A 19,004-nucleotide genomic window follows, 5' to 3' on the forward strand; every position below is an offset into this window, starting at 1 on the left:
GTGCATTGAGCCATTTTGACAACGGAAGTGAAGTAGACACTAAAGAGTTCTCCTCTTTCTTCCTAGGTTTTTCTGTGACTGTGGTGCTGGAACACTGTCTAATCCCTGTACGCTTGCTGGAGAGCCTACACATGATACAGATACACTATATGACTCTGCTCCACCTATAGAATCTAATACATTGCAGCACAACTGAATTCCTTTCAGAAAGAAAGTCCTGCCATTCTAATATCATAACTGTTAAAACTTTTTTTTTGGAGGAAGTTATACTTGCCCATTTCTGCAGAAAGAGACTGTATTAAAGCGGATGTGTGAGGTGTTGACACTATGGAGCTCAACCTACCAAAAAAGAAAGTGGCAATATGTTGACTCAGGATAACAGAACTGGGCGTTTTAGCATTACTGTGTAAACAAAGACTTTGAAGGGACAGAAGTGAAGAAAAATAAGCTGCAATTTTGTACAGATACCAACTTCTGAAAGCTGGTGTTTTTACAAGTAGCATTGAAACGCAGTCCAATTTGCAGTAGTACTATTCTGTAGACAAGCAGCATTCTTTGTTGCTGCCTTTATGGACATGGGTACCAATTGCTTTTGTAACATGGTAAAAAATGTGAGCTAGCACTTCTGCATTTCTTTTGATTTTTTAACATTTATTCAGATTGAGAAATATAATTTTAATGCTTTAATCTCATGTAGTTTGTTTCTAATTTCAAGCAAAAAAAAATCTTATTGTACTTGAATGTGTCCTGTTTTGTTAGCACACCTAGACTTGCTGTACCTGTACTCATGTCCCAGTATGTACGTTCTTTCTATGAAAGAGAAAACACTAATCTTAAATTATATCCAGCAATTTTTCTGGTGTCCTCTGAAGTTAGAATAATCTCCTTCCCTGCCCCAGCAATAGTCTCTACTCAAACCACCTTAACAAAAAAAAGTGTTTTAATGAGACTTCCTAGACTCTAATGCACTATAAAACAAAGTACCCATGTAACTAAGTTTTGTGAATGAAATTTTACTATGTTTTAAAGTACACAGTAGAAAGTCTCCTCAAAACAGTCTTGTACTTTACTCTGTTCATAGTTTTTTTTGAACAGTCTGGACATTACTTACATAACCTGCTGGAAATCACAGCAATTTCCTGCTCTATTGAAGCTGAGACAAGTATATATACAGCCCTATACAGTTTCATAGCTTTTTTCCATTTATGTGTATTGGTGACAGTGGGTAATCAACAGCCTGAAAGTGTATGCATGTACCATAACATCTAGACTTAATATATTGTGGAGTACTCAATAACCATTATGTAGAGGGTAGATAAGAATTTAAAGGGTTTAATTTCCTAGGAAAGACAATGGAAAAATGGTCATTTTTAAAAAATAAAGTTTATTAGATCATAATGTTGTCCGATACCACCTTTTTGAGAAACTGGCAGTACAAAAACACTTGTGTTCTTAAAGATGGTTGATCATAGCGGTAAGTTTCTGAACAGCATTTGCATCGCGTGTTGCACCATCCACCACCAGGCACAGATACCTAAGGAGAATAATGAAGTCAGCTTTACCCAACAGGGACACCGAGGGGCAGAGCCTAAGCTTCCTGTTACCTGCACAGCTTTAGAAGACAGAGATGCCATGTGCTGGTGCAAAGGCTGCCAGCAGATGTTGGTGCCTGATGCACAGGCAGCCACCCAGGCTCCAGGACTGCTGTATCATACCCCCATGCCCCCCCAGCACTGCGCAGCAGCCATCAGCACTGGGCTTATTCAAACATTCCTTCGCTCTAGCTCAGCGCACAGCCCGCCCAGCTCCTCTGTGCAAATGAAGCTCTTCGCCCTAGAGACTAGCACAATGACCCGAGGCATAAAATACTGCATTACTCATTGTATCTGCCATCTCGTAGTCAGGCTTTAGTACTTCCCCCCTCACTGCTTGTGAAGTACATTTCATATTCACAAAAATAGTTTTAACTTCCCCATCTGCTGTGAGCCTATGAGCAAAAGCCACTGCCCAGATTTTAAAAGGGACGCCTGCTAAGCAATGTGCAACTTAAAAACAACCAAGGCCTTACCTAAATGTTCTCAGTGAAACGGTCATTTTTTCAAACTCTTTTGCTTTTCTGTGCCCCTTCTGAATAACTTCCTCTGGAATATTAGCAAGTCTTGCTGCATTGAAGCCATAGCTTTTTGGACATGCTCCTTCAATGAATTTATACAGGAACGTAATGGTTTCCTGGCTTGGATCTTCACTCTCATTTTCAACCATACATGCCTAGAAAGAGCAAGTTACAAGTCAGTGTATGTAATACAGACTAATAAACACAAGAAACGTCACATCCTTTTCTCGGGGCACCTCTGTGACAGGGCAGAAGAGTGCAGGAAAGCACACACAGCGTGAGATCTGTCAGGCACAAGGAGAAATCCTGCACATGGGTGCCCACAGCTGGTGCCTTACAGCTTACACGTACCATGTGACCAAGCCGCACAGCCGTGTTGTGGGAATAATCCTCCACCAGCGAGTGGTAGTGGGTGGAGAACAGAGTCCGACACCGGATCTTTGTGAGTTCTTTCACAACTGCACTCGCTATAGCTGTTCCATCAAAGGTAGCCGTGCCTCTGCCTGGAAAGGAAATGGAAAAGCAAAGACCAATGCATCGTTTGCCATGTATCAATTTGTACTGTTTGTTTTTCTCCCTCCTTGCTGTGTGGAAGATTGACAAACAGCAGCCAGTAGTGAGAGCGACCAGCATCAGGGTGAATGACCCGAGTATTTGCCCTATAACAATCACACTGTCTTCGGCACTGCAGAAAAAGACATCTCTGCTCTCGAGACTTGCTACTACAAGGTTTGCTGCAAGTGATTATGCAACAGAAAGCAGGAAAACTCAGCTATAAATAGGCTGATAATGACTGGGGGGTGGGAGGTGGTGTATTAGTTCCCAGGGCACCTAAAAAAATAGAGATATTTGCATAGATACTGACTAGTTAAACATTAGCAACATTAAGATAAAGTTACCCCTGTGTACTTGGTTGCCATTTAGACAGCCCAACAGCTAGTCTTTAATCTTAAGATTTAATTCCCATCTATTACAAAATAGACTAATTACCCAGTTCATCCACAAGAACAAGGGAGTGCTCTGTTGCATGCTGCAGAATGCTGGAAGTCTCACTCAATTCAACAAAGAAGGTACTTTCGCCTTTAAAAGAAACAAGAGCCATGAAGTATTAGTCAAAGATCTGAAAAGCACAACTAAAACCCTGTTTAATCTGCACTTGAGCCTCAGTCAAGCTAAAATGAAGCTTGACAGCAAACTATGAACAGAAACATAAAGCTTTTTTCCAGCAGGAAAATGGTGGGGTTCCATTTGCCAGAAAAAAGCAGGTTTTGGTTGCTTAAGAGTATAGGCACGGGCACAGGTACAATTAACTGAGTAAGTTTTAGGCCACCTTATCTGTCTGCTTTTCATAGCACTGGTCAGACATACTGCTGGACAAGGAGAGGGACACAAGGGATACAAGACACGGAGAATCTTTTGTCCCTTCTTGCTCTTAAATGCACGTAAGGCGGGCCTAAGGTGTGGGGCTTTTCAGCGTAAAAAAAGCAAGCAGAAAATCTTGAAAGACTGAAGAGAGTAGACTTATTGGTTTGGTTGTTGATGTCACAAAGTAATGAATTAGTCAGATAATTAAGACTGTACTCATACGTACTCTACTTTAGTGAAGTATGACAAAAGAAATATACTACTGCTAAGGACTAAACATCTTACAGGAGTTCCAGCAACCCAGAAAAGATGAGGCTTGAAATTTAGACCCAAAATTGTTTTTTAGCAGATTACAAGCACAAGTACACAATTATTCAGACCCTTGCACATGACAAATCCACATATATAAAGTCCAGATTTACTAGTTCTTTGTAGGGTTCATTCCAAATAATCACATGCAGCAGCAATTAATTAATGTAATTCCAGAGCAGGCAAGTATTTACTTCCTGTACTCATGCTGCATGAGTGCTGCTGTGCTCTAACAAGGTTTTCAACATGAATTACTAAGCAGTGTCCTGCAATCCTGATTTTCTGCATTCATTTAAAGAAATTTCCAAGATTGAGTATGTTTTTAACAATGTTTAGGAATATCCATTTGTTCACTTTAGAAAATAAACTCCTAAAATTACATATGCAATTTTGAAATGATACTACTTAAAATTTACTTCATAAAAGTCCTGTTGACATCCATTATGAAATGACTGTCATGGCACAACTTTTGCTGTGCTTTCATTTCTACACGGTGTGGAAACTAACAGATTTCAAAGCTAGTTCTGCTGTGCAGTGTTCAGCCTCGTGATGTGAAATGTTAAAACATTTGTGCACATATTTGGAAGACAAAAGTGTAGCTCTCAGGTGATAGGAAAAAAAGTTGAAAAATGCTACATTTTTCTAGACCACCTCTCTTGCAGACAGGGGAGTTTTTATTTCTACCGTAAGCACTTAAGTACTCTTCTATTCTTAGGATTTCTTTTTGTACTGAAATGAAACAAAATGCAAAAAAGGTGGGCAAAGAAAGCCTTAATAAAATTCTCTAGCTGCAAAGAAAAGCCTTGATTTGGGGAAGTGTAAATATTTTTTTTTTTAATTAAGAACTCAGAATGATTCATTTCCAAATTCCTTATGTGCAACAAGTTCAGTAGGCTTAACTCCTTTCATATCCACTGACCCACATTTTTCAGCACAAAGATCACAGAAAATCTGCACCCTCCTTAAATGAGCTGTGATACTATTATTACCACAAAACATACTTTGATTTCCTAGCCCCACGACACTTTGCCTACCACCACAGGCAGACTTTCCCATTCCAGTTGTTGTGTCATCCTCCACTTCTGTCTTCCTCTGCATGGAAGAAACAAAATACTCCAAGAACTGTGAACTGCTGCTTCTGAGAGGGAAGCCTGCCCCTCTCTTCATCATCTGAAGAAATCTGATTTCAGACATAAGGCAGGCATCCTGATTGAAACAAGGGACCTCTAGTCCTTGCAAGAAGGTAAAAAAACAACTCCTCTACAGCAGCTACCCTACCTGAACATCACTGTCCCATTCCAGAACACTTAGAAAAAGATACCTGTGTAAGTAGAACACAATCAACTGTACAATATCCAAAAAGATACTCCTCAGATTTGCATCCAGCTGGAAAGTAGGCTTTTAATATTAAAATTCGTTAAAAAGTGGTCCTGTTTGTCATGGAGGACAAGCATATCAAACGAATCAAGCGTTAACTACAATCCTGTTTGCACTCTGAACAATGACGGGCAACAAATTAGTTGCCCAGCTCTCCCCTGCAAAATCAACAGACCGTCCATTTCCAACTTGCCACTCAAAGCAAGAAAAGCAGCTTGCTCAGTGGCAAAAGCACTTGAAACAGCTGGATTTCAGAAACTCACCTGACATAATTCTGTCCGAGGCACCAAGCCTTGTAAATACTCTGTCAATTGGTGTAAGCCTGCAGACTTCCGCAGGCACGTAGCATCCCAGTTGAGCCATTATAACGAGGAGACCAGCCTGCAGAACAAACATTAAAACATTTACATTTTTACTATGTGCTTGGAGCTCTGTTCCACACAGAGAGCCGGGGAATGAAACTCTATTTCCCCTAAAACAAAGACTAGAGTACATAAAGCTTCCCTACTGTTTTAACAGCTCCAGGCTGCAGCATCATAATCTCAAGTAGGACTGAACTACTCTGAAAGCCTTCAAAACACAAGTTATCACAGCAAGCAGTGTTTACAAAGCAAACTCTCTGTTGCTTTCCCAGTTGCTGCTGATCTCTATTTTCATCTTCTTCAACCTGTAGAAGCATCTTTTGCCAGATGATGCCAAGTCCCGGATAAGGCCACTTGAAAACAATAAAAGATACTCTACCACTTTTTCCCATCCATCTCTCATAAGAGAAATAAAACTTATTCCTCACTAGAGTAAGTAGAAAATCTACTATCTAACCGTGGGCATTTTCTACCAGATTATATTTTGTCTTTACAGTATAATTGCTGTACTGTGCTGCACATCCTGAAGACCACTGCTGGGACCTCCTTTTGACATTTATGAACAGTTAAGTCATGTAATTCCTTTATGCAAAACATACAGGTACTCTGCAACATTCAACCTTACATAGATAGTCAATCACCTGTCTCATGAGCGTAGATTTGCCACCCATATTCGGGCCAGTTACTAACACACAGGAAGCTTCACTACTGCTATCTTCATCTTTGCTGCCTATCACGATGTCGTTAGGAATAAAATCATCCCCAAAGAAAGTTTTTGTAATGCATGGATGGCGTGAATTTTTAAGTTCCAGGAAGGGAGGAGCACTATCCACAGGCAGTAGAATTACAGGTCGGCACAGTGGTCCATCACCATCTTGACTGTAGTTAGCAAGGGACATCAAGACATCTATAAGATTAAGAGAAATTCCAGTAAGTCATGCTTTCACCTTTCTTTACACATTCACTGGAATGCATTTACGCATTGAATAGCATTTTTGGAAACAATTTTCCACTTCCATTCCATTTTCCTGTTAAAGAAAACACCCAAGAAGTACTCCAGAAGAACAAGTAAAAGGTGGGGGATATTCACAATGTCTTTCCTCATTCCTTCCGGATTTCTACTGATGGCAGATTAAAAATCCTCCCCTCTAGTATTTAGTTTAAGTCTTTAAAATCCACATCATTTCATTTCACTTCAAAAGCTATTTTTTATGTACATGCATAAAATAAAATATTTTCTTTTTGGTTTTTGAATTGGAACACAGTAAGTAAGGAGGAAATCAGCTTCCATGACAGTGAATTACTTTGTTAAGAATCATAATACTGCTTGAAAGTTGCCAGAATAAAGTATCAAAATTCCTTTGGCCTAACAGAAAGCAGCAGCACAACCCCCCTCAATTAGCCTAGCTCTAAGGTTCTAAAAGCTGCTTACCTACAAAATGAGACCACGTTATGTGATTTTTGAGACTTTATTACAGCTGAGCCCAAAAGCTCAGTCTCCCTTGATTTTCAGTACGTGCCCTGATACTGTTGTGTACCTAGCGTGACTGCTTCCCAGCAATCCCAGCCCACTCAGAGACTTTTTTTCCTAGACAATGGGCAGCAATGTCTTTTCTGCCACAGTGGCATTCAGAGAATGCTTTCATTTTTCCCTGGCGCAAAGACATCCCAGAGTGCCTCCTGCTAGCAGAAAATTCACAGTACAAGAGTATGCCCGTCTGAGAAGGAAATATAGGAGACTATCCTACCCCAGAAATTTAAGGAAGATTTAGGGATATCTAGACTACCTTCTTCAAAGTAGCGATAATGACCACTTTTTTATTTTTAAAAGCTACTGAGAAAGCAGCCTGCTCAGAGGGAAAGGAGATGGCTAGCAGGTTAGACTTTTATACCTCCATCTGCATTACTGCCTTCTTTTATTAAGAAGCTACTAATCCATACATGAGAATCCTAGACGCAGTGGGAGACCCACCAGGTTATGCTGAGCTGTGAGAAATACTCAGCTGCACACCTACAATCACACAGCAGGAATGAAGAAAAAGCTTGCAAACATCAAGACTCAGCAACCCAGCTGTTCTGCCATTTACTGTCAGGAGGGAAACAGGTGATCACTGATAATTATCAATGCTGTTATCACAATAAGAGTTTTTAAGCTACAAATTAAGAGCTGGCAACAAGCCTTTTATCCTGATCAGATTTCATCATTTACTACACAAGAGTATTTTTACGTCAAAATGAAGAAAACCTCTTACCTAACACAGCAATGCATTCCACAGCTGTCTGCCAGTCTTTGCTGTTTTTATCAAAGTTGTAAAACAAACGCCTCATACAGTCTTTTAGTGCTGCATCTCTGCGCTCTTCAGCATTAACCATCGCAGCCAGCATCTTCTCGATCTCCTTGGTCCAGTAGCGCTTATATCCCTTCCTGGTTGACTTCAACTCGTATTCCTCAGGCAAATTACGTGATATTACACTTTCCGGTATTTCCATTTGGTATCGGTTTTTGCCTGCCCCCCAGTACAGCACGGATTTGAATCCAAGTAGTTTGCGTTGCTTATCCAGGTACTTGTGAAGATCTTCCTCAACAGCTTTAATATCCTGTAGTGCTTTATCATAATCGGGGTCAAAGCCCGCCTTTGGGGTAATCACTCCTGTCTTTCGAGCCTGGTTATGATCAAAAGCAGTATCCCATCTTTTAAGCTCTGCACTCAAGTCTGGGAAGCGGCCCTCTGGATTTTTGGCTTTGCGGGTGACTAGCTGCTTAAGGACTTTAGATTTGAAGTCACTGGCAGCTTCTTCCATGACATCGACAATTTCATTCGTTACTTTAAAGCCCTCCAGTGCAGACAAAAAGTCAGCAATTTTTTTTTTGCTGTATTTGATTTCTTCATAAAAGATGGCCCTGCTGTCAGGATGGTTCTGACTTTTAAGTGGTGATCCAATACTGTGGATTTTGCTGAGCAGCCTTTCAAGGTCAGGCAGTTTCTTCAGGTGCTCACTAACTTCAGACATTTTATCTGGCACTGCCAGAAGGTCCTCGACAGCATCTAAACGGTCGTTGATGGATTTAGGATTACAAAGCGGAGCACAGAGCCACTGCTTCAGGAGTCGCTTCCCAAATGGCGTACAACAAGAATCAATCCTTTCCAACAAAGTACCTTCTGTGGTTCCATTGGTTCCGTTCTGCAGGACTTCCAAGTTCATCAGGGTGACTCCATCCAGCACCATCCGCTGGTCAGTTTTGGCAAAGAAACTCCTTGAACTCGTAGTTTTTGCAGTATTGATATCCACAGGGACATACTCCTCGAAGTTTGCCAGCGATAACAGCTCCTGATCAATCAGACATTTTTTGAGATAGAAGACACATCCTCCAAGAGCTGACAGAGCTAATTCACTGTTTTCACCAGGAGTTAATCCCAGTGAGTCACTCTCTGAAGTCAGAGATTTGATTACAGAGGGCAGAGAACATCCATCTTCAGAGTTCTGTTTCTCCCTGAAATACCCTTCTTCAAGAAGGGCTTTTAGTGTTTTAGATGCATTCCAGAACTGGGAACCAGAGATCAGCCCTTCCTGGATGCAAGAAATGAGTGAGCCCTTCAGTATCTTCTGTGTGTCCACAGACAGGTTCCCCTTCTCATACAGTACCTGCACAGGAGTGTAATGTGCTACTAAAGTCCTAAACCTCGAACAGTGCCGGTCATCTGAGAACTGGCCTACATAAAACTTCCCCACCGATGTGTCAACAAAGCAGACCCCATAAACACGTTGTCCAGAGGAGTCTTCTTTTTCCTTAACACACAGAAGGTATTTGTTATGGTTCTCAGAGGGATCACAATCCAGAATGCTGTAGGTCTGAGTGCCTTTGGTGATGATTCTGCATATTTCTCGGCGTACAACCTTGTCAAATTTTGTTGGGTGGGCCATTGCCTTGTAGCGTGTTTCCATCATTTCCGGAGTTTCTGTTTGCTCAACACGGGCTACCTTGTAGCCCTTCTGCACTAGAACATCAGAGAATCTGCCAAACGCAGTTTCTGGAAAGCCTGAATGGGCCCAAGTACCTTTCATAAAGATCAGGCCCAACTCATTTACACCAGTGACTGCATCCATATGATACAACTCATAGAATTTTCCAACTTTGTAGAAAATCACAGCATCAAAGTTTTGACTTTTCAACTGCCACCACCTCCGCATTCCTGGTGTACACTTGTTGAGATAGTCCTCAGGGACATACAGAGTACATGGGTCATAACCAGGGTCACTCTGCCGTTTCCTGTGCGCATCTTTCTTTTTCCCTTCCTGCAGCCAATCAAGCTTTTCATGTTCCCATACTGCAAAGCCACCCACGCCTCCACTGCAAGCATTTGCTTGAGATTCAAAACTTTCAGGTGCTGCAAAGGACGTCAGCTTAGACTTGGCTTCCAAAGAAACAGGTACTGCTCTTTTGGGCGTTTCAGAACGTTCATTTTCTAAGCTACTCCGTTTAGCAGGCTTACTTATGTCTCGTCTCTTGCGTTTAGAAGGGACTTTCACCGGACTTTCTGCAACACTTTCTGCATCTGTCTCTGTGTCAGCAGATTCATTTTCATCCACCCCACTACTAGCTTCATCGCTGCTTGTCGCTTCTTTCACGTCAGGCTTGAACTCCACATCAGAGCCATCGTGATCACTGTCAGAATCTAACACTCTTCTTCTTTTTGCTTTTATGGCACTTTCCCTGCTCATTACTCGCTTATTATTCTTCACATCGTCCTCCTCACTATTGCAGTCATCACTGTTGCCTGATGCACTTTCACTCACCTGCTGGAAAAATAAATTATTTTACCTGTAGAGAATTCTGGCTACAAAGTAAAGTATCGCTGCTGCAAAAAGAAGCCCAAAAATGTGCAATAATGCAGTAGCTACGATACTTCAAGCAAGAGATAGGAGAGCCACAGCCAATTCAGTTTACCTTCACAGAATTTGTTTTCTGGATAACAAACTGCTACAGACCAGTGGCATAATTACTCCTCTTTGTATTCTTTACAGCCTCATTCATTACTTTGCATAAGTGATGCTGATGAACAAAACATTCGCACTGGACAAAAGGCGTATGGTATATGAAATTCAACACAAAGGAGAAATGCCTCCAATAAGGTAACTCTGTGCTGTGATTTTTTCCTACTGACCTACGTCAGAAACATGATTGTTTTTTGCAGCCTTTCAGTACAAGCCTATGTGAGTTTTTCCCATGATTTTTTTTTTAACTACCTATTTCCACCTACAAACAGAACAGCAAAGACTACTAACTTATAGTAATCTTCAAGAAGATCGTGCGTTCTAGGAGAAAGAAAAGAAACTCCATTATTTGCCTTTTCAGCTTGAAACTTTAAGAACTCCAGCACCAGTGATGGAGAAAAACAGCAATGGAGGGAGTGGTAATGAGTACGAAGTGCCAGTGCCCACTGCACTGCTGCCATGAACGTAACACAAATGCTTGGAGTGGCACCTGTCCCTCGGGGCAGTGTCACGCTGGAGACAGAGTAGATGGGCCACACTGACAGAGGAGGTAAGGAAAACCACTATCCCACTGACAGTTTCCTCATGCCATTCCTTTACAAAGAAATCTATTCCAATGCATGTGGTGGTACTGAAATAATATTTGAGTCATTCACAATACAATGTGAATACAGTACAATAAAAGATTTCTTTTTAGTTACCCTACCAACAGGTTGATGTTAACAGTACAAGAATTTGTATTTTAGTGCTACTCTACAAGATGAGGGCAGGCTCCAAAAATCCAATTTAATGCTTTAAGATGAATTCTCAAAAAGCCAGAAATTTCTACATTATGACAAATGAAAACAACTGATTCAGACTGTAGGAGAACTTGGGCTATGAATAGCAGATCGAGAAGATAAAAAGATGCATCAGAAAAAATGTGATACATTTATGAGTGAGAAAGTGGGTCATCTGGGCTAATTGAGGGAGTGATCAATGAAGAGAGATTATATACTTTATAGAGAAGTTAAATAACTTCCGAGGTCGGTCCTTACCATACAGAACACCAGAGAGATATCAGACTTGTCTTTCCAACTAGAAAAGGTGAGAGACCAGTGTATGACCTCACAGCACAGAGGCAGTACAAACATAGACACAGGCATACAGATGCATGCATGATCAAAGAGCAGATAAGCTGTGATTACTGTACCATGGAACTGCAGGATACCCCATGCTTAGCTCCAAGAGACACCTTCTAAGTTCTAGCACTATTTCTGAAAATGACAGCAAGTAAAAAAAAAAATTTACCTCCATTTCTTCCTCTTCTTCCTCCTCAGTGTCTGATGGTTCACTGCATACTGCCAGCTCAAGCCGCTTAGTTTTATCTTTACTCATTGCATCGTCTGCTAGCACCATTGCTCTTTTAATTTCAGGCTTTGTACTATGAAATATACCTCCCTTCAGTGCCTCCTCATCTGATGAACCTGTAAAACAACAAATAATTTGTCAGAAACTGAGGTCAGTCTAGCATTTAGCCAGTCCTTTAGTTAGTGTTCGTACTCACTTTTAAATGTATTCAGACAACTAGTACAATCATCTAACATTGTGTTGTCACCAGTCATTATCACCACATATTAAATATAGCAACCCATTACTCATTCAGCCTGATAAACTACCCCTAGAGAAAGTCTAAATGCTCACAAATGAAATGCCTACCTAGCACATGAACACTTGGAAGAATTGCTTCTATTTCTGTAACTCATTACCACATCTGAATACTTCTAAACTAAGCTCTAAACACCCTCACACTAACTGTAGTTACTATTGAAAAGCAACACTTTAAACTACCAGTGCAGCAGACTTGACTGAGACCACACAGCTGTTTTAGCAATGATAGGTTAAGTGCAACCACAAAGATGTCTTCAAGTTATGAGCATCAGTCACCTATGACATAGACCTCTTGGCTAAAGCTCTGCTGGCCATTCAAACTGCTCCTCTAAGTGCAGCAAGGCACCCAGACCCAACACCAACCTCTCAGCTAGATTAGCTGGTCGTCAATTAGCACTGGCAATTCACCCTGACACTGCAGGGTATCAAGCAAAGCCTACTATTAATACCCACACCACTCCTTCATCCTCTTTCATACCCCTTGAGCTCCACAGTTCCTCCTTCCACTACCTGTACATAAAGACAAAAACAAACCCAACTAGCCTGCAGATTGATTTCTAGAAAGGGTCCCCAAAGACACCGAGATTCATCATAATGCCATGCTCAAAAAGTGAATGGTATATAAAACACGTTACATATTCAGCTTGGGGAAAGAAAGAAAGAAAGAAAAAGGGGAGATAAGAGTATGCTATAGATGGGGATGGGTGATTCCTTTTTCTGCTCTTATAAGTTTAGCTGTCTGCATAGGACAGTAGGATCTGCTTGAACAGGTCCCTACACCCACTCCTGTGAACCCCTTCATAGGCTGCTATTAACTGAAGCTTCAGCTCTAAGTCAATGGTAGACAAAAGGCAGCTGACTTGTAGGAGGCCAACTGCCTCAGAAATAAGCCAAACAGAACTGTCAGGTTCATTTCTTTCAGCTTGCAGTAGCAAAGGATGGAGTTACAAGTAGCTGCTTCTACAGCACAAATGCAACACATTAACAAACCAGATCTCCATTTTAGTTTTGCAAATGCAGTGAGACAATCTAAAAACATTTTGCATTTAATATTGACAATTTAACAATGAGAGGAGAAAAAGCTCATCATATAATTTAACTGCACACTCAAGTGTGCAACACCTGCACATTCACTTAACCAACCCATAAGTAACTAACTCCACTTCTTGCGTGCCCAACTGTTAGAAGTCTAGCCCTGTGCTGTCTATATTTATTCAGTTACAAACAATAACACAATGTAAGAAACTTCTTAATTTTCTTACCCAAAGACTCCAACACTTACTTTGTATATAAAGATGCTTTTTGTCTGAATTTAAAAGCAAATAATGTCTTTTAAATATTTTTACTCTGTTCTGCATTGACCACATTTCTTGTAGACAGATCAGTGTTTCTGCGCTTAAGCATTCTGAACACTTATTATTTTTCTGCAATTTTCTTTTGGTAAACAGATCAATTCTCCTTACCTGTATTTGCTCCTAAGTGCAACGCAAGCTGTTAAAATGTATTTGATTCTTTTAAAATACCCTCAGGTAAGATACAAATAAACCACGGACCAATTCACTTGTGTTAAATTATGCTAACACTTATGGTAATAGCATTACCATTTTAATTTAAAACCAACTATGGCTTAAGTGCAGTACAGTTATGTATTTTGTTAACAAGCATAAACAAGCCAAAAAAAGATGACTACACGATCACATGAGATGGAACTCTGACTTGTAAAAAGGAAGAAACTGTTTGAATTCAGTTGTTTCACTGACATCATAAGCAAATCCTACAGTGTATCAAAAATACCGTATTACACCCAAAGTACTTGTTTGGCTAACAAGAAGACAGTTTACAGCCAATGATTCACAGTTTTCAGCAACAGTAAAATTATAAAACAAGGGGAACACCGATCATGATTATTAATAATGTGAGATTTATTATGCAAAATGTTGTTTTAATTCTTGATTACATTTGATTTTCATTAGTTAGCTATTTAATATCTTCAAGACGACAAACACCAACTCTGCTCTGTAACTACGAGCACTACCCTAACAAATACTCTGAATTCTCAAGTTACGTATTTTATTAACAAAACTGTACTGCATTGCTTAAAAGAAATAACACCACGATAGAATTTTAGTTACCTAATATCCTGTGCCTAGTCTTTTGATTCTGGACAAAGTGCAGTTCTCAAATAGCTGCTTAAAAACTGGGTTTGACATTCCTAATATTTTAAGAATTTCAGGGCTAAAAATTGAAATAGTGGATTTATCTTTTAGATCTTTTTTATATTAATGTGAGAAATAAAGGAAAAAACTTAAAAACAGAAGCAAGCTTTAAGTTTGTGTTCTAACCTAATAAACAAGACGGCTTAGTGTTTTATGTTTAAAGAACTGTATAACCATAAATGCACCTGTAACCCTCAAAAACTTGCTTTCTCTAACTTACAAAGCACAAAACATGCTTTCCCACTCAATACTAATCTTGGTTTTGCTGCTCTTTCTCTATGGAGAATACCATAGCCTATACTCCATGCCTATTTTTCCAAAACAAGTGGCATATTTCCATTTCAAAGTTTTATTTAAATCTCTTACCTTTATATGGCCTCAGATATTTAATACTGACCCAGCCCCTTGTAGGGCTGTCATCAAAAAACTGTACGTGGACACGAGTGAATCTCCCTTTTCCTCTGACTATTGTTCTTTCAGTCGGATGGTTGTATATGAGACACGGCCACCAAGGATAACCTTCCATCTTGGCCCAGACCAAGTCACCAGGTGCATACTCACAGGAGACACTGCAAAGACAACAGATGCGTAATTTAAGGAACATAAACATTTAAAACAGCTTTCTTCATAAATGTAACCGCACACTGCTGCTGAGCAGCTTGCCCTCTGAAGGTCTTGGAAGGCTCCTAGGTGGTGCAACCTGGATTATACAGTCCTTCTATATCACTATCAATACTTCTCTTAAAATAACTTTTCTGACTTGCTCCTCCAGGTTCTACTGGATCCGCACACTGACAGAGCTTCAGTCACAGAAGCCTGCTTGAGGCTGGAAGGGATCTTTGGTGCCACCTCGTCCAATGCCCTTGCTCAGGCAGGGCCACCTAGAGCCACGTGCAACTGGACTCTTAGTGGATTTCTTAAGGGAGGGGAGAATAACTGGGTCCAACCAGACAGTAACTAAAAGATCACAGGCAGGCTATGTATTACGAGCAGTCAACCTACATAACTGAGGCAAGTTTTCTTGTACAGACTAATTCTCAACAAAGGAAACGAGTCAGATTCCAAAAAACCCTCCAGCTACAAAAACCAAACCAACTCTGTCCACGCTGCACAGCGCTTGATGCAACTTTTATCCGCTCTCTCCTTCGCCCCCAGGTTTTAGCCCAGCCCCCGCCGATGCCCGGGGCTGTTCCTGCAGGCTGCAGCCACACAGTCAGCGACATTCCGCTACCTGACGCCTGAGACACCCCCGGGACACAGAACAGAAAGGAAATTTAGGCTCGAGTGAAAAAAAATGTACCTCAAAAACTGGAAGAACTAAACACCGGACCCCCTCTCTGCAGCTGCCGGCCCCATCCCGCCTGCCCGAGCCCCGGCCGGGGGAGAAGGCCGCAGGCCCGCACCGCCCACCGCACCCCGCTTCTGGGGGCGCCTCCTCCCCGCCCCGGCGCCGCACGCCGGGCCCCCACCGCCCCGTTTACACACACGGGCACCTCCCGGCGCGGCCCAACGCGCCCCCGCCCCCCCGGCGCGGCCACCGCAGCGGGAGGCGGCCAAAGGCGCGGGGCTCGCTGCAAACCGGCCCCCCGCGCCGGGAAGGCCTCGGCGGGCCCAGGCGGCGGCGGTCGGCCACAGTGTCCCGGGGTGGGGGACGACGACACCGGCGCCTCCGCGCCCCGAGGGGTCCCGCTCCCACCGCCACCGGCGACAGCGCCCGTCCCGCCCCCTCCCGCCACGGCCCGCGCGCGCCGCCGCTCCCGCCTCCCCCCCCACCCCCCGCCCGCCCCAGGCCACGCTACCGCGGCCTCCTCTCCCCCCCGCCGGTTACCTGGGGGCCTCGGCGGCTGAGCCGCCCCTTGCGCCCTTCTCCCCCGCCTCCTTGCGCCGGGCCGCAGCTCTGACCGGTGCGCCGTTGCTCGCCGCGCCGGCGGGGCTTGTGGCGGCCTTGCGGCCATTCTGCTCGCCCGAAGCACGGCGGCGGGTCCCCGCGCCGGCCTGCGGAGGGGCGGGGGCGGGTGCCGGTGCAGCCGCCGCCGCCCGAGGCGGTGCCGGGGAGGCCTTGGGGAAGAAGCGGAGCAGAGTGCTCTGGCGAGACATGGCCACGGCGGGAAGCGCGGCCCGCCGCCAGCGCGCGCCAAACCCGCCACCGCCCGCCCCGCCCCGGGCTCGGCCCCGCCCCCGGCTCCGCCCCCGGCGCGCGCGCTGCCAGCCGCCGCGGGCGGGAAGCGCAGGGGGAGGGTTGCGGTGGTGCTGCGGTGCCGCCCGCTGCCCCGGTCCGCTCCGCCCCGCTCCGCCGCCCGCCCTGGGGGGCCGAACCCCGGCCCCCGGAGGTGCTCCTCAAGCCCTCCGTGCCGGGGCCTCCGTCTGTGCCCGCCCTCCCTCTCCCCGCCGCTGGCAGAGGGCGCGGGGCGCCCCAGGGCCCGCCGTGTGGCAGCGTGCGGGCCTGCTGCGCCGCGCTCTGCCGGGCAGGCGCCCCCCGAGTTCGGTAGCTCACAGCAAGGTCTGTCCTCACTAACTACAGCCCTTCAAACACTGCTCCTTGTCTGCAGTGAGGCCACAGTGGTTGTTACAATTAATGGTGATATGGGATGAGCTGGGGCCTTCCCACCGTCAGGGAAGGGGAAGCTGTGGCACCTTCACTGCAGAACTTCTTTCCCGGCTGTGCAGGAGAGGGCGAGAACAGCGGTGTGGTGGGAAGAGGAGAAGCTGGTACGTGGATAAAGCAGCAGCTGGGACAGCTGCTGACCCTGCTGCCAGGCTGCAGGATGGTACCCCTCGGCCGGCTTTAGTGGCAGATGCACAGCAGAGCCAAGAAATGGCAGCTAAAATAATAGGATCCCTTCCTCTACTCTCCCTACGTGTTCTTTTCATATTCATAGGTGAGGCTATATCCTTTAATAGCAATTTTTTGATGCATTAGAATACAATCCATTTCATGGCTTTTAACTGTATTACAGAGCAAAAATAATAACTTAATATAAGCATAAATTCCGAGAAAATTATTTACTGTCACTAGATGTCTGTTAGCATAGCTTTTTCTTTCACTGAAATTGCCGTTCGATATTGCAAGCCAAAACCTCTCCTACCGTTCAGCAAAGGGCAGCCAAAAATGCCACAGGCGCGCTCCCACCGCGAGTGAAAAAGTGGATCTGCAAAGCGGGCATTGACCACAAGAGGTCACGCAAACCCAAACGATGCTGGAGGATTTTAAAAGCGTGTTCCTTTTCCTTCTAAAATAATTATTTCCGTTTAATTTCAAAGCATAATTTCCATTTAACTTATCATCTGTTGCTTTCATAAACAATCTGATCTGTCCTCAGCTACACACACCTCAAATTGAAGTAGAAAAACAACTGCATTTAACTTCCTGAGGATAGTCCAGGGAATTCCAAAGCACACGGACTGTGAAGTGCTTGGAAGTGGAACACGCTTCAGGATAACCACCTCGGCAGGTGTTGCTGTAACTGTCAAAAACACTCGCCAGGACTGGTACCTGCACAAATGTTTGGGTAACCCTATTTAAATTCATAACTGTCTGGAAAAATTGCCCTCTGATTGTCCATCTGGCAGGTAGAAGCAGGGAGATGGGCTGAGGCATGGAGGGGAAAAACTTTGGAGAATACTGAAAGCAGACTCAGTCTTTAAAGATGAAGCCTGTTTTGAGCAGACTCCTGATGATAGATGCTGGTAGTTTCTCCCTGGAGATGACTGTTGTCTGTTCATATGAGGAATGGAGACGACAGAAAAACATGAAGGGTCACGTGAATTTGGTGGCCTCCTGAGCCAACATGGTATGAGCGCCATAGAAGTCACTTTGGTGTTGGGGTCGGTTTTGGTAGCCATGGGATTTCTCCAGGCTGGCAGGAGAACGTGAGTCAGCCCTGGTGACTACTGGAAGAGGGGCATGTTACTGATTTGGCACAACTGTGGAGGTCTCGAGAAGAGACCGTGGTCCTTCAAATTTACAGACCACATGGTCCAGAAGCTGGAGCAAGAGGGTTGCTGTATGCACCTGTGAGAAGATTAATACTTTGTTTTGCTGCAGCTTTTGAATTTGTCCCATGCAATGATACCAGTTCTCCAGGTCTGTGGTGTCCCCATGTCTGGATCTGGGCATTCCTCCATTTGTGGTGACAGCCACTTAAGAAATGCCACATACCTAAGTCTGTATTTTAGAAACTCTGGATCCAATGCCAGGTGCCCTCCCCAAGGTGGGGTAGCTCTGCACTTTGTTATCCACAAAAATGTAGGAGTTAAACTTTGCAGTACTGGATTATTGTACATCCCCTTTTCTCTGGTGGGGTCAGGCTGGGAGAAACACAGATCACACCAGTATTTATTAGCTAGCCTTTTATTATGCTGTTATTAATAGCAAGGGACTCATGGCACACTTATTCCTTCACACAGTTTACAAACATGGGAGCCCAACCCCAGCTGCTTACTTAAAAGCAGAAGCATGTATTGGTGTGCCAGGGCTTTGAGGTGAGTGTTCAGGAAGTCCCTCTAGATGATTTGTTGTTTCCTATATATACGTGTGTGTGTGTGTGTGTGTGTTATATATTTATATACATAGTAGATAGATAGATAATCTTGTAGTTTTGCATATAGCAGCCTTCT

At 43.7% G+C, this 19,004-nt stretch overlaps 2 protein-coding genes across 5 annotated transcripts in view; one reads left to right on the plus strand and one right to left on the minus strand.

The window, feature by feature from the left end:
* FBXO11 (F-box protein 11) overlaps positions 1 to 1,398 on the plus strand; it is an 80,721-nt gene extending 79,323 nt beyond the window's left edge. For all 3 annotated transcript variants that reach the window (XM_068412512.1, XM_068412596.1, XM_068412681.1), the window contains exon 23: positions 67 to 1,398. In XM_068412512.1, coding sequence (XP_068268613.1) covers positions 67 to 196 — 130 coding nt within the window. In that variant the 3' untranslated portion in view covers positions 197 to 1,398. The remainder of the gene's footprint in view (positions 1 to 66) is intronic.
* MSH6 (mutS homolog 6) lies at positions 1,365 to 16,385 on the minus strand. Of its 2 annotated transcripts, none has more exons than XM_068412382.1 (10): positions 16,216 to 16,385; positions 14,754 to 14,956; positions 11,812 to 11,987; positions 7,779 to 10,323; positions 6,168 to 6,433; positions 5,428 to 5,545; positions 3,104 to 3,193; positions 2,465 to 2,616; positions 2,069 to 2,268; positions 1,365 to 1,534 (listed from the first exon to the last, which is right to left on the minus strand). In XM_068412382.1, the coding sequence occupies exons 2-10, from the start codon at positions 14,911 to 14,913 to the stop codon at positions 1,453 to 1,455; spliced, it is 3,789 nt and encodes a 1,262-aa protein (XP_068268483.1). In that variant the 5' UTR covers positions 14,914 to 14,956; positions 16,216 to 16,385; the 3' UTR covers positions 1,365 to 1,452. The 2 variants fall into 2 exon arrangements, with proteins under 2 accessions (XP_068268483.1, XP_068268390.1); XM_068412289.1 differs by having other exon boundaries at positions 7,779 to 10,326.
* Between the last annotated feature and the right edge of the window lie 2,619 nt (positions 16,386 to 19,004).

Source organism: Nyctibius grandis, chromosome 1 (genome assembly GCF_013368605.1).
Source record: "Nyctibius grandis isolate bNycGra1 chromosome 1, bNycGra1.pri, whole genome shotgun sequence".
NCBI lineage: Eukaryota > Metazoa > Chordata > Aves > Nyctibiiformes > Nyctibiidae > Nyctibius > Nyctibius grandis.

Coding starts and splice junctions, on each gene's coding strand:
- MSH6 (XM_068412289.1), bottom strand. CDS start 14,913: ATGGAAGGTTATCCTTGGTGGCCGTGTCTCATATACAACCATCCGACT. Junction 10,327..11,811: donor AAGAAGAGGAAGAAATGGAG/GTAAATTTTTTT, acceptor TTATTTTTCCAG/CAGGTGAGTGAAAGTGCATC. Junction 5,546..6,167: donor AATCTACGCTCATGAGACAG/GTGATTGACTAT, acceptor TTTGTTCTGCAG/GCTGGTCTCCTCGTTATAAT.